The sequence below is a fragment of the Clarias gariepinus genome, chromosome 3 (assembly GCF_024256425.1).
Source record: "Clarias gariepinus isolate MV-2021 ecotype Netherlands chromosome 3, CGAR_prim_01v2, whole genome shotgun sequence".
Taxonomy (NCBI): domain Eukaryota; kingdom Metazoa; phylum Chordata; class Actinopteri; order Siluriformes; family Clariidae; genus Clarias; species Clarias gariepinus.
The window spans coordinates 12,436,325-12,448,905 of record NC_071102.1 but is presented as its reverse complement, the minus strand read 5'-3'; the positions used below and the strand labels follow the sequence as shown (position 1 = coordinate 12,448,905).

General features: G+C 41.1%; 1 protein-coding gene across 2 annotated transcripts; it reads left to right on the top strand.

Annotated features, from left to right (window-relative positions):
• Positions 1–214: 214 nt before the first annotated feature.
• On the top strand, positions 215–12,354 carry sltm (SAFB-like, transcription modulator). Of its 2 annotated transcripts, none has more exons than XM_053491991.1 (20): positions 215–370; positions 1,945–2,032; positions 2,252–2,304; positions 2,884–2,911; positions 4,017–4,593; positions 5,228–5,271; positions 6,291–6,394; positions 6,504–6,653; positions 7,057–7,169; positions 7,259–7,410; positions 7,519–7,619; positions 7,736–7,792; positions 8,562–8,704; positions 8,815–8,995; positions 9,081–9,205; positions 9,449–9,622; positions 9,711–10,040; positions 10,179–10,317; positions 10,476–10,630; positions 11,437–12,354. In XM_053491991.1, exons 1-20 carry the CDS (start codon positions 236–238, stop codon positions 11,531–11,533), a joined length of 2,946 nt encoding a protein of 981 aa, XP_053347966.1. In that variant the 5' UTR covers positions 215–235; the 3' UTR covers positions 11,534–12,354. The 2 variants fall into 2 exon arrangements, with proteins under 2 accessions (XP_053347966.1, XP_053347965.1); XM_053491990.1 differs by having other exon boundaries at positions 6,288–6,394.
• Positions 12,355–12,581: the final 227 nt, after the last annotated feature.

The following is a 12,581-nucleotide window of genomic DNA, read 5'->3' as shown; positions in this document are numbered from 1 at the left end:
ACAGCCCAGACGATACATAACAATAATTATAATAATACACTGGATTTGGATACCCCTGTAATATGAAGGCAGAAAACAAGGGCCTAATAAATTATATATTTCATTAGCATTCACAAGCATTCAACTTGCCCCCCCCCCCCCCTTCGATTATACGTAATGACGTCAGCAGGTTTTTGAGCGTAGCGTGCTTTATGACGTCGTCGTCGTTGCGCCGTACAGAGAGTCGAGAACTAAAATGGCGTCCGGTGCCATTTCAGCAGAGACCAAGAAGATATCGGATTTGCGCGTTGTTGATTTAAAAACCGAGCTTAAGCGCAGGAACCTGGATGTTACAGGAGTGAAAAATGTTTTAATCGCACGACTGAAACAGGTACGCTTTTTTTTTTTTAAACCAACGCTAATGGAAAGATTAAAATATTCCGAAACTGAAAGCTAGCATGCTAGCTCTGTTTAACACCGAGAAGTGACTAGCCTATTAGCTCGCAAATAAGGAGTTCAGGAACGCGTTCAGTTTGTGCGGGATTATTTTCTGATGGGCCTAAATGCTCAATTTATGCATTTACTGCACAATTTGTGTACATTAAATACAATGTGGATATTTGTGTGTTTCGTCTGACTTGAGCGTTTAGTTGGGTAATGGCGTATTGCATTGAGCGTGCTAGGTCTTTTTGTTTTTTACCTTAGCTCTGCATTTTAAACTCGCTGATTAACGGCTTAGTGTTCTCGACAAACCTCGTGCATTTGGGGTCATACAAACACAAGAGGGATTGTTACGCCAAGAGCATAATACGGACAAATCCGGCTGTACGTTTTAAAAAGGGGACTCGGCTTAACCGCCAGGCCTCAACTGCCAGCAAGGAGGAGGTGTGTGTGTGGTTGCAGAAGAGGAACTGTTTATTTATTTATTTATTTATTTATTTATTTTTTAAGTAATCGGCATACATTTTTTTCCCTATTTGATATTTTTTCTGCTTCTGAACCTTTGGAATATTTTTTTCCTTTTAATTTTGAAATAATGCTACTATTATTTGTTTGTAATGAGTTCTTGTATTTGTGATATTTATGACGAGCAAAATTTATATATATATATATATATATATATATATATATATATATATATATATAAAATTAATAATTCTACCCTGTTTCCCAAGAAACCTGTGAAATTCCACGTCATTTATTACAGTTGCTCCAAGTGATTCTGAAGAGATTTTCTACTGGTTGGTGGTTTAACCACAGATCAGGGTCCAAGAGTGGGCAAGACTTAAAAAAAAAAAAAGGCCAGCTTATGCATTCCCACACCCACATGAGCATGAAGCAATCAGCGATAAGTACACATGGGTGATAAGTGGTCCCCTTGTGCACTTTATAGAGCTACGTGTATCTTTTCCGATAACTTGTATGAAGGTGCAGCAAATGAATAAAAAGTCACGTTGGAACTCGGCCTTCGGATCTCTATACAAACTGCACAAGATTTCAGAGGCGGATTAAACGTGCCATAGGTATTCACATTAGAATGCGAGACGAATATGAGAGTTTTTGTGCTACAGGAACAAGGCGCGTTGTTCTTTCCACCTACCCAAGCTGTCTTCACATTTCATTCTCCTGATTTTTTTTTTTTTCTCTCCAAGCTTTTTTTTTGTTACCTTCTCAACTAAAACACAATAGAACAGTACTGTTATCTATTCTGAACCCAAACACACTCAACGTGGAGCGTGGAGCGCCAATTAAAAGAGCACTTCTCTGCTTGTGGTCTGTAAAGATCTTTTATACTATACCGATTCTTAGTGTTACCGCATGTGTGAATATGACGAGATAAAAAAATGCAAGAATTCTGTAATTAAACTTTGCTGTGACGATAAAAACTGCATTATCGAAGGTGCTGGTCCCTGAGCCTGTATTTGTTTGATTTGAATTTGAATTTTTCCAATGTCTGGCTGGTAGGCATTAGAAGAGGAAGGTGGTGATCCTGACAACATTGAGATCCCTGCGACAGTTGACACTCCTACCCGGAAGCATGCAAAATCCAAAGGTAAATAGGGTTTCATCGTAAACATTTTAAGGAAATCTAAAGAAAAGGCAGGAGTAACCTGACTAGCAGTTTATTTATAGCTTTAAAATAATACATAACGAATTACTGACGTTGCTGCAGAACATGAAAAAAAAAATGTTAACCTAGTTTAATCTTCAGGTTGTGCTGTAGAGTGCGTTTGTAACAATTTTCAGTGAGCCGCTTGCTTTGTGTGTACAGGAAGGAAAAACGACTCTGACGACGCCGCAATGGAAGAGGAGGCATTTTCTAAGGCAAGCACAAATGTTCAACACTTGCAATTTTTGTGACACAACACATGTCAAGTCGATAGTTCAGCTCCTGCCAAACTTGCTGTAGCATATCTTGGGTAACATTCTCCAGCGCGTCAATGATTCTCAAAGTTCCTCTAGGTTTGTAGGAAGAGGGGGGGATAAACAACCAGTCCTTTTACATAGAAAAACAAATCACAAGGTGTCGAGTCAGGTGAACGTGGTGGCAGTTTTAACAGCACATTATTATCACTGCAAGAAAAAGTAAAACATTAAACTTGTACTTGCAGTGGTATCCAGTGGAGCGGTCCAACATACCTGATAGCACAAAAGGGGCCTACTTCATACATAGTTATGACTTTTAACATAATATTTTGATTTATTCATTTTCAATTTCTGAGATTAAAACATACAAGAAAAAAGTCAAAGTAAAAAAGAAAAAAAAAAAACCTACACTTTGGTGTAAAAGAGCATGTAGCCCTTTAGCGTCAATATATTTTGTTTTACTAAAGCAGCGATAGCAGAAAAGTATCTTTTTAAAAGATAAAAACAATCTTTCTTAATCCTCATCATCTTTTACAGGAGCCTGAAGAAGAGGAATCCGAGAAAGGTATGTTTGGTGTCAAATTATTATGGATTGTTAATGTTTTTAGGCTCCACAGGTTCTTTTGCTTCTCTGAAGGTGGGACTCGTCTTCCTCATTTCGCTCCTTCCCTTCAATCCTCCGCGAAATCTCACCGTTTCACCGCTCGCGCTAAGGACAGACCACACAAAATCAGCATAACGAAAACATTTTGATGTAACGTCCAGCACCACTGCTGCATCAGTCGAGAGATGTGATCTTACAGGTTCTCTTCAGACACGTTATATTAAAGCGATGATGCACACAGAACTTGATTCAAGAAAAGTGTCATCTTCCTGCAATCACAGAGGAGCCCTGTAAAAAAAAAAAAAAAAAAAAAAAACAACAACAACAAAAAAACACAAGGACTCATCACTCGACATCACTCTTCATGACAGGTCAAGAATTAATGACTGCATCAGCAGTTATTAGAAGCTGTGGACATTTAATCTGACTGATGGTTAGCAGAGTCACCGTGCATGCGCCAGATAAATCCTTAGAAAATGGAATGCTGCGGTCGTCTTTTTAAAAGCAGTGCGTCATGGCTAAAAGGCAGATCTATTCTGCTTTTGCATAAAACGCAGTGAAGACTGAAAAGGCACAGAACGTTGTGTTGTGGACAGAGTGCTGTGGCATCGATAGACTGGCTCTCTGGTGCATCTGAAAGGACATGGTACTCTCTTTTCACCTTCCTTATGCTACGAGGAATGCTGGACGCGCTCTACTCTAGGAGAACCTTCTAAAGATGATACGCTAGGCTGATGAAAAACGAACTCAGGTGGCACGATGCCCTTTCCCCAGGAGAAGTACGTGTCAGCCATTGTGGATTAAGGATTCCATGAAGATTGGACGAGTGAGGAATTCTGTGGGATTGTATTCCCTACAATATAAGAAAGATGACTTAGAAGATTGTTGAATTCCTCCATGTTTCTAAAGGAATGTATGTTTTGTGTTAATCGTGTGGTTTCCTCACCCCAGATGACCGCTAACATTAAACTTGCTGTCTATTCTACTTTCTAGGTGACGTAGCTCAGAGATGTGAATGCTAAACGATGTGTTTTTGCCATGTTTTATTCCTTGTTAAATCCCTCAGATGTAACTGATACCGATGATGCTACTCGCGAAAATACTAAATCCTTCTCCGACGGGGATGGCCTCGTCGATCCCGAGGCGGAGTCAGAGATTGAGGCCGAGGCAGAGCTGGAGCCCGAGCTCGAGGCAGAGCTGGAGCCCGAGCTCGAGGCTGAGACGGAAGTCGAGCCCGAAGTCCCAGCGACTGAGGCCTCGGAGAGCGAAGCCGCTCCTGAACCCCCTGGCAAAGAGGTCGAAGATGATAACATATCTGTCACCATCCAGGCCGAAGATGCCATCACGCTGGATGTGGATGGCGACGACCTCCTGGAAACAGGTAAACATGTGAAACTTCCAGATTCTGAGGCAGACAAGGGCTGCGAGGAGCCGGAAGCCTCTGCCGAGACGAGGCAGGAGGCAGACTCGATGGCCGAAGCAAAGGACAGCCACAAAGATTGTAAGAGAGACGACGGCGCGAAGACTGATGCCAACAAGAAGGACGGCAGGGAGGCCTTGAAGAAAGCTGAATCGGGAGACAAAGAAAAGGATTCTGGGAAGAAAGGCCCCTCTTCTGCTGGGGCAGCAGGTCAAGCAAAGAGGTTTGTCTTTCTATGTCAGTTCTTTAAGATACTTCTACCAGGTTCCAGATCACTAAAAACTCAGCATTGTGAGTAGCTGCAAGATCCCCCCCCCATAACGAGTTGCTCATTGTACCTAATCCCTGCCATTGGTTTCCTTTGATTTGTTTGGCCATTTTTTGAAGTTGGGTAAATGGGTGGCGTAAAAGCAAGGAGATGAAAACACCGCTGTTACTCACATATCCAGCACTTTTATTGCCTTTTCCAGTCCATACTTATGGGTTAAAAGAGCAATAGTCCCAGAGATGACAGAGGGGTTTATCAGTCCAATGAAGTGATTTGCTGTGAAGTTGAACACACTCCAGAAGATTTCATTGATCAAGAGAATAAATTGGCAGAAAACCTGACCCAGCTTGCTCCTGTGGAAAAGCAATGAAAGAAGCCTTATTGGAGTGTTGCCCAAGTGCAAGTCTTACCTATGGGGATTTTTTTTTTCTTCATATTTTTATTTTTTTTGTAATGCACAAAACCAGCGTTGTGAAAGACGGTCATTTCATATGAACGTGTAACTCGTGCCCCAAACATGAACATGTTCTCGTATGATTTGCTCACTTTGTTTTTCCTCTTTGTTGCTCTCACAATACTTGCATTTTAGCACTTCAAAAGACAGAGACGGGAAGGCCACAAAAGATGAAAAAGGTAAGAATGCATTGTTTTTATACTGTGGAAAGCATTGGTGCAGTTTGTAATGTTTAAAGCTTTAAACAAATAACAGCGGATGTTATGGGGCGTTTTATCCTTTCAGGGTTTTGCATACATCTACCTTTCAAATTAACCCTGCCCTGGGATGCCTTCCACAGTGCACTTTTTTTAAAGTGCATTGTGGAGGGCATTTGTAGTTTTAAACTTCCCAAATAATTTTTGAAATGCTCTTAAATGGTATTTTAAGAAAATGGAAAATGATAAATTTAACTAAATTTTAAACCACTAGAATGTGTAATATGGTTTAATTGCACATAAACAATCTACAGCTTTTTCATAATCAGTAATTTGATTAGGAAAGAAAACTATAAATATAAGATGTCTTGGGCAATTGTTAAAACAAGTTGAGTGTAATAACAATCCTGACTGTCATAAAGATTAGTATAAATGGCATTTTGCATTGCGAAACGCATTTTTCCCCCCATAGGAAATATGAATGCAGGTCATTCGTTCCAGCCACCCAGAAATATTACCATTTTTGCCTATAAAAACAATTAAGATGTGTAAATAATGTAAAATATTAAATAAATAGACATTAAAGCTCACTTAACCTGAATTTATGATGCCTCTTTGCACCGGCTGCTTTAAAAAACGAAACAGAGCGGTTCTGTTTTCTTTTTGCTGGCATGCTTGATTCTTGGGGCGCATGGTGCTACGTCTTTACTAAATCTTGCTTTAAAAAAAGTTTTGATTTTCTACCAAAAGTACAGACAACCAGCTCAGTCCCTCGTATGCCGAGGCAAATTTAGCAAAAATTTTAGTTCTTAAGGCGAAAATTCGCAAGGTGGGAGCTTTCATATGTTGAGGTACCACTGCAATACACTCTCTCGTATGTAGCCAAAAGGGCATTATTTATGACTAGCAATGGCAAAACATTCAATACTTGTTTTTATTAATCATTGTTGCAAAATAAACAGTAATACTATAGTGACATTTGCTTGGTCTCTTTTTAGCAGGAGTCAACAGCAGCACTAGCTCCACTCGTAACTTGTGGGTGAGTGGGCTGTCGTCCAACACCAAAGCGGCTGATTTAAAAAATCTTTTTGGCAAATATGGAAAGGTATGTGAGTGAGGAAGAGAAAGGTATTTGTTGTGCTTTGAGTGGCCTCAGTTAAAGCATATTTATTTATGATGTTTAAGTTCTGTATTGTTTGCTTTTTTCAATCAAGGTTTTCAGTGCCAAAGTTGTCACAAATGCCCGTAGCCCTGGAGCTAAATGCTACGGCTTGGTGACAATGTCCTCCAGTGCTGAAGTGGCACGATGCATCTCCCATCTGGATTGCACCGAGCTCCACGGTCAGCAGATATCTGTGGACAGGGTGAGGACTAAACTGCAATACAATTCGCACTACATTCACTCAAAGTTTTTTTTTTTTTTATTACACGTTTTCCGTCTTGTCTCAAAATGTTTCAGCTTATTTTGCGTCCTTTTGTATCTTGACGTTGCTATGTTAAACGACATTCCTGTGTGCAGTGTCTTTGCTAGTTTTGCACCAAATAAAATTGCATGGCAGAAACCATGTAAAGCACTTAAAATCGTCTTTTCTATTTCATGTATGGTAAATTTGTATGTATAGATGACAGTGTAACATTTACACAAAAGTGTAAAAAACTGTTTATTCTATTTTATTCTGAAAGTCCAAAGTGCACAGAAATGATAGGAAAAAAATGTCACTTGCATGTTTTGCATTCTTGTAAAATCTTATCTTGTTCATGCTTCAGGTTAAAAGTGACCCGTTTAAGAAGGACTCTAAAAAAGAGGCAGAGGATAAAACCGGATTCAATAAAGCATCAGGGGATAAGCACATTTCTATCGGCCTCAAAACCGCCAGCAAGTGAGGACTTATAAATATTCTCGAACCTGCACGTACATTTTCTCACATGGCAACGGTCACTTATCTGTATTTTTAAAAAACCTCCACAGGACTCAAGCCTCCTCGAAAAAGGAAGAAAAGAAACCAGTCGAGAAAGACAACAAGGAAGCTTTTAAGAAACAGGAGTCCAAAAGTGCCAAGTCTGATGCTCCATCTTCAAGTTCTGCTTCTGACTCCAAGAAGGATGAGAAGAAGCACGGACGTAAGTGCAGTTTGCGTTGTTGTTGTTTTTTCCGTTACTCTTTAAGAAAGTTTGGTTTGTGTTCACGGTGCAGCAAATTAAACTGTTCTGTGCTTCTTTCCCCCTCAGGGAAGAGTCCGGGGAAGATGCTTATGCTGGACCTGTCCAAAGGCCAGCAAGGCTTCAACAAACCTCGGCCACCATTCAGAAGGGGAGGGAGGTTTGACAAGGTGCTGATGATGATGATGATGATTAGACATATTCTGATTGAGTACTTCTGCTTTATATTTATTTTTAAGTTACTTGTATAATGAATCACAATTCTAATGTTCATCTCGTTCTCCAGCCTGCTGCTCCTAATATGATGAATAGACGTCCTCGCTGGCTCATTCCTCCTGAACAGGTTTGTGTGTTCCTACCTTTCCTTGCATGTCTGCTTGTCTTTGTCATATATTGAGATTAAATAAATTACAGGAAGTTCACGACAGGTAGTTCACGATTTCCGCAGATACGGCCGGACCATGGTTCTACTTCTGGTTACGTCACCAAAGTAGGTCACGTGTATTGTACAAAAAAATAGAAGCTGCAGTACACCAGATTCTAATATTTACAATTATATACAACATTTTCAGTGCGTTAGTGAACGTATAAAAGGAAAAGGGGATGGAGATTTAATAAAGTGGGATTGGTATGCATTACATTGTATATTCGTCTCAAAGGTATAGAATACACACTTTGTTGGACTTAAGAACAAATCGGACTTACGAACGTGAGCCCAGAACGGAACTCATTCTAGAACTGTCTTAAACTTTGCAGTGAATTTCAGTTTCTAGCTTTCCGAGTAGTGTTCGTATTACTTGTAATGTAGTTCAGTGATGCATTTGGCTGACTCTAAAAGTAAAGGTTCTATGAGAAAGATCAGTCAACTAAAACAAACCTCAAGTGTAATCTGCAGCTAGGCAGAATAGGCTGTAGCTCTGGCCCCCACACTGACCAAGATCAAGGTCTTACTGAAGATGAAATACATCTTGAATAAAAGGTTGCATTTTGATATAATTGCGTTTTCGAATTGAATCAGCAAAGTTGATTCTATTCGACTAATGTGTTGCATTTCTCCAGTTTTTCATGTGACCGTGGTCTGATTTCAGTACCGTTGACGAATCTTTCCACAGATTGAAGCGATTAAGAAGGGCAGGCCTTTTCCCAACAAAGGTGGTAATAAGGACATCCTTCCCTTTGAGAAAATGAAGGAACAAAGGATGCGCGAGCGCATGGTCCGCATGGAAAGAGTCCGCAGAGCCATGGAGCTGCGCAGGTGTGTACTGTTTAAACACTTAACCATCTTTCTTATACCTGAGACTTTTTCTTCTTCTGAGCTCTGTTCCTTTGGTTGTTCAATATGTAACGCCGCCATTTCATGTCTAGGCGACGCGAGATGGCAGAGCGGGAGCGCAGAGAGCGTGAACGGCTGCGAGTCATGCGAGAGCGCGAGGAAAGGGAGAACCTGATGCGCGAGCGCCAGAGACTGGAGATGGAGAGGCAGAAACTGGAACGTGAGCGCATGGAGCGAGAGCGATTGGAGAGGGAACGGATCCGTATAGAACAGGTCGGCTACATGTGAATTTATTTATTTTTGCCGTGAGACATGCTTCTGGTTCTGCTTGTTTAATTTGGTGTTGTGTGACCGACAGGAGCGACGAAAGGAAGCAGAGCGTCTGGCTCGGGAGCGGGAGGAGCTGCGGAGGCAACAAGAACAGCTGCGTTATGAGCAGGAGAAGCGCAACAACCTGAAGAGAGGCCGTGACGTGGACCACAGGTAAACCGCCCAGTGCTGCCCAATGAGCTAGTTACACTAAGTGTGATGATGCCAAACCAGATTAATCTGGTCTCCTGGGGATTGTGGTCAAATACAGAGAGGGTCTTAATATTGTGAGTTTAAGTAGGTGGAAAAATTAGATATGGTGGTTATTTTGTTTTGAAAATCCAAGTGATACCCGGAGGAGTCACTTCATTAGTCTGATGGCACCGAGTTTACCTGTCTCCTCTGTCTCTTCCGCAGGAGGGACGACTCTTACTGGAACGGCAATAAGAAGATTCAGCCCGAGTCAGAGGGCCGTATGAGCCAATCCTCAGACTACAGCAGCCGTCAGCAGGGTCGCTTCAGTGACTTCAGCTCCAGAGACAGAACACGTTTCCCAGACAGCACTCCAGTTCAGTCCGGCAACTTTGACAGGTGAAGTAAAAATAAATGCCTAGGGACGAATTGTAAGTAGGCAAATTAAAGGCTTGTGTACTGATTTATTTTGTATTTTTTTTTAAAGGAGAAATAGATTTGAAGGTGAACCAGAGGCTAAGAAGAACCGTCTTGACCCACGGCGCGAAGGTTCTGGGTTTGAGCGCTACCCTAAAAGCTTTGAGGGTGTGCGCCGGGCTGAGCCCCCTCCCCCTTCAGGCCGCTCTGATCTTCGCGACACGGACCGGAGGGACATCCGTGATCGAGACGAACGTCGCCCGGTGTCGATGCCTGAACGGCCAGCAGGAAGCAGAGCTCCTCCTCCTTCAGCTATGAGCCACTCTCGCTCGGCCAGAGACACTGGGCACACGGGCTGGAAAAATGACGGCAGTATAAGCAGCAAGCCATCTGATGTCAGGTAGTAGCTTGAATGGGATTGAAGGATTGCGACAGGAGACTAAAGAAAAAAATTCATGTATTGCTTTAATCTAACAGTCTCTGTGCATTGTGTTTAATGTAACGTTAAACGGCGTGACATGGTGTGGTTTCGTACCAGGGGAGCCGTGAGGATGCGTCCAGAGCACTCGAGCCGAGATGGGCCGGGCCCTAACATGAGAGGCGCCTCCTCGGCCAGTCGCGGCAGGGGCACCTTCAGTAGTCGGGATGGAGGCAGACCTGCAGTTATGAGCGAGCAGGTGAGCCTTTTCAAACTTTGCCTTTCTCTGGAATGCAAATAGCATTCCTGTTTACTGTTTATTTAATCGTACATGAGAAAACAACTGTTGTAGTTCACGTTGGGGCGGACATACATTTCAAATCTATAATTGTAATAATTTCCCGTTTGTTTAAGCAGCATTTCAGCAGCGGCAGGCAGGTGGTGGTGGAGCGGCACAGCCGGGACCAGGGACCCAGAAAGGAGTGGCACAGCAGCGGCTCCCAGAGCGGAGGTTTCCCTGATAACCGGCGCATGGGGGAAAGTCGACCTGCCATGGTGGCGCCACATTCCAGGTGTGTACAAATTCCCTTCCACTGGTGTCTCTCCTTCATACTAGTGCTGGATTCTCCACAGTAAAGTCTCCAAAATGTTAACATTTTTTAAGAACAATTTTTTACATTTATAATAAAGATAAAAAAAAAACACTCATTCTGACAAATGTACAAAAAAACTCATTCTTACAAATATACAAAGGGTTCTTCCACAGTATAAATGTTTAGTTTTAAAAGTTAAAGGAGATTCAAAATCATTCGAGTATGCACGTAAGGCAGACAAATACTCGATCGGCTGGTGACCAGAAATGGCTGGTTTTCAGATTGACAGGTGATGTGACCTTAAATAAAAATTTGCTCGTTCAAAGGGACCGATTTGCCTTTTTCTTCAAACACACAACAGTCTCAAAACGCACTAAGCGATAGTCAAAAGTCATGTGCATTAGTAGCTCCGTGTGCTCGCATAAGAAGCGGCGTGCACCATGGTTTTTACTTTAATCTTTATAATTTTACAGCTGGGGCACTCATCTATTTACACCTTTTCACTCATTTGTTTAAATAATTATTATGGCAGATGACGAGCTGCTCAGTAACTTTTTTATTTAATTTTGTTATTTATTTAAAGTTGGATGTTTACAAGTTTACAATTGTAACAAAACCGGGAAAAATTACTATAGAATCTGGATATTTACAAAATTGTGAATTTAAACAGAATCAACACTGAGGTATCGTGATGGCGACTGATGATTTCCATGTTAGCAATTTTGTATAATGTTCTTAAACATTATTTAGCTACAAAGATGGCAAAAACCTGTGTGTGTTTGCAGCCATTCCTCCAGTGGCGTGAACAGAATCGTCCAGATCACAAACGTCCCAATGAGCGGCAGCAGTGGAGGATTCAAACCCTTCAAAGGAAGATTCTAGCAACCCTCACCTCATTTGCAACAGGAAAAAAATACAACCCAATACATTTTATAACTTAATTTTTTTTCTTCTTCTGAGATATTTGATGTTTTTAAATGGTTGGACTAAATATTATAAACAAGCTTTTTTTTTTTTTTTTTTTTTGTATAGAGCCTTGTTAAGCTAAAGGTAGGAATTGTTCCTCAGCTGTTTCCCTGTGAGCTGAAAAAGTACATGTAACTTTAGCACACCACACTGTACAGGCAGCTTGTGCAGTTTGATTTTTTTATTTTATTTTGTACATAAACTGTTTTGACAAAACAAAAAGGGAGACTAAAGACTCACCTGCTTACTTTTGTTTAGTGTTTAATAATTCTCATCCTGCACTGCTGATTTCAGTGTCTCCTTGTGTTTCTATTTTAAATTGCTATTTCTTGAAGAGTTTAATCATTTGTCTGAGAGGAAGAGGGTGTGTGGGTGAAGAGCAGTGCAGTATAAGGAAATCCCTGTTATAGGAGTGTGTGTGTGTGTGTGCAGTAGACATGCTGTGTGTTCTTCCTGTTTCATGATGCTCTGGATTTTCAGCTTTATTAAATCCTACAAATGAAGTGTTTTGTATTCTGGTAAAAAAAACAAACACCAACACAAAAATACATTCTGCTGTGAAGTACCACAATGCAACAGGTCTCGCTGCGCATATTTCTTTAATCAGAGGTTTTTGTCCTTCGTCTAAGGCTTGTGTAACAGATAATGTCCGTCTAACTTTGACACACCATGTCGGGTTAACTTACACATTTTGGTCATATATATTTTTACATATACATACATTTAACCCATTTTAATGCAAATGAACTTTTTCATATCCAGCCTTTTATGTAAGTGTAAAGATTTATAGTGTAAATAGATATAGAAAGAACGTACAAATAGAAACTAGTAACTGGTTCGCTGACTCGGCTGATGCTGTTAGCTTTAAACATGCACGATGAAACTGCTCGTTTTGACCCATTCGTTAAACTGTGATGTCACGAACAACGCCCGAAGGTTCTCTCGAGATCTGATTTGATCTGTT

What these genes read in the sequence shown, in the direction of transcription:
- sltm (XM_053491990.1), top strand. Translation starts at nt 236, where the DNA reads ATGGCGTCCGGTGCCATTTCAGCAGAGACCAAGAAGATATCGGATTTG. An exon ending in GGCCACAAAAGATGAAAAAG is followed by an intron (nt 5,272 to 6,287) that starts GTAAGAATGCAT and finishes GTCTCTTTTTAG; the next exon opens with CAGGAGTCAACAGCAGCACT. An exon ending in AGAGCCATGGAGCTGCGCAG is followed by an intron (nt 8,705 to 8,814) that starts GTGTGTACTGTT and finishes TTTCATGTCTAG; the next exon opens with GCGACGCGAGATGGCAGAGC.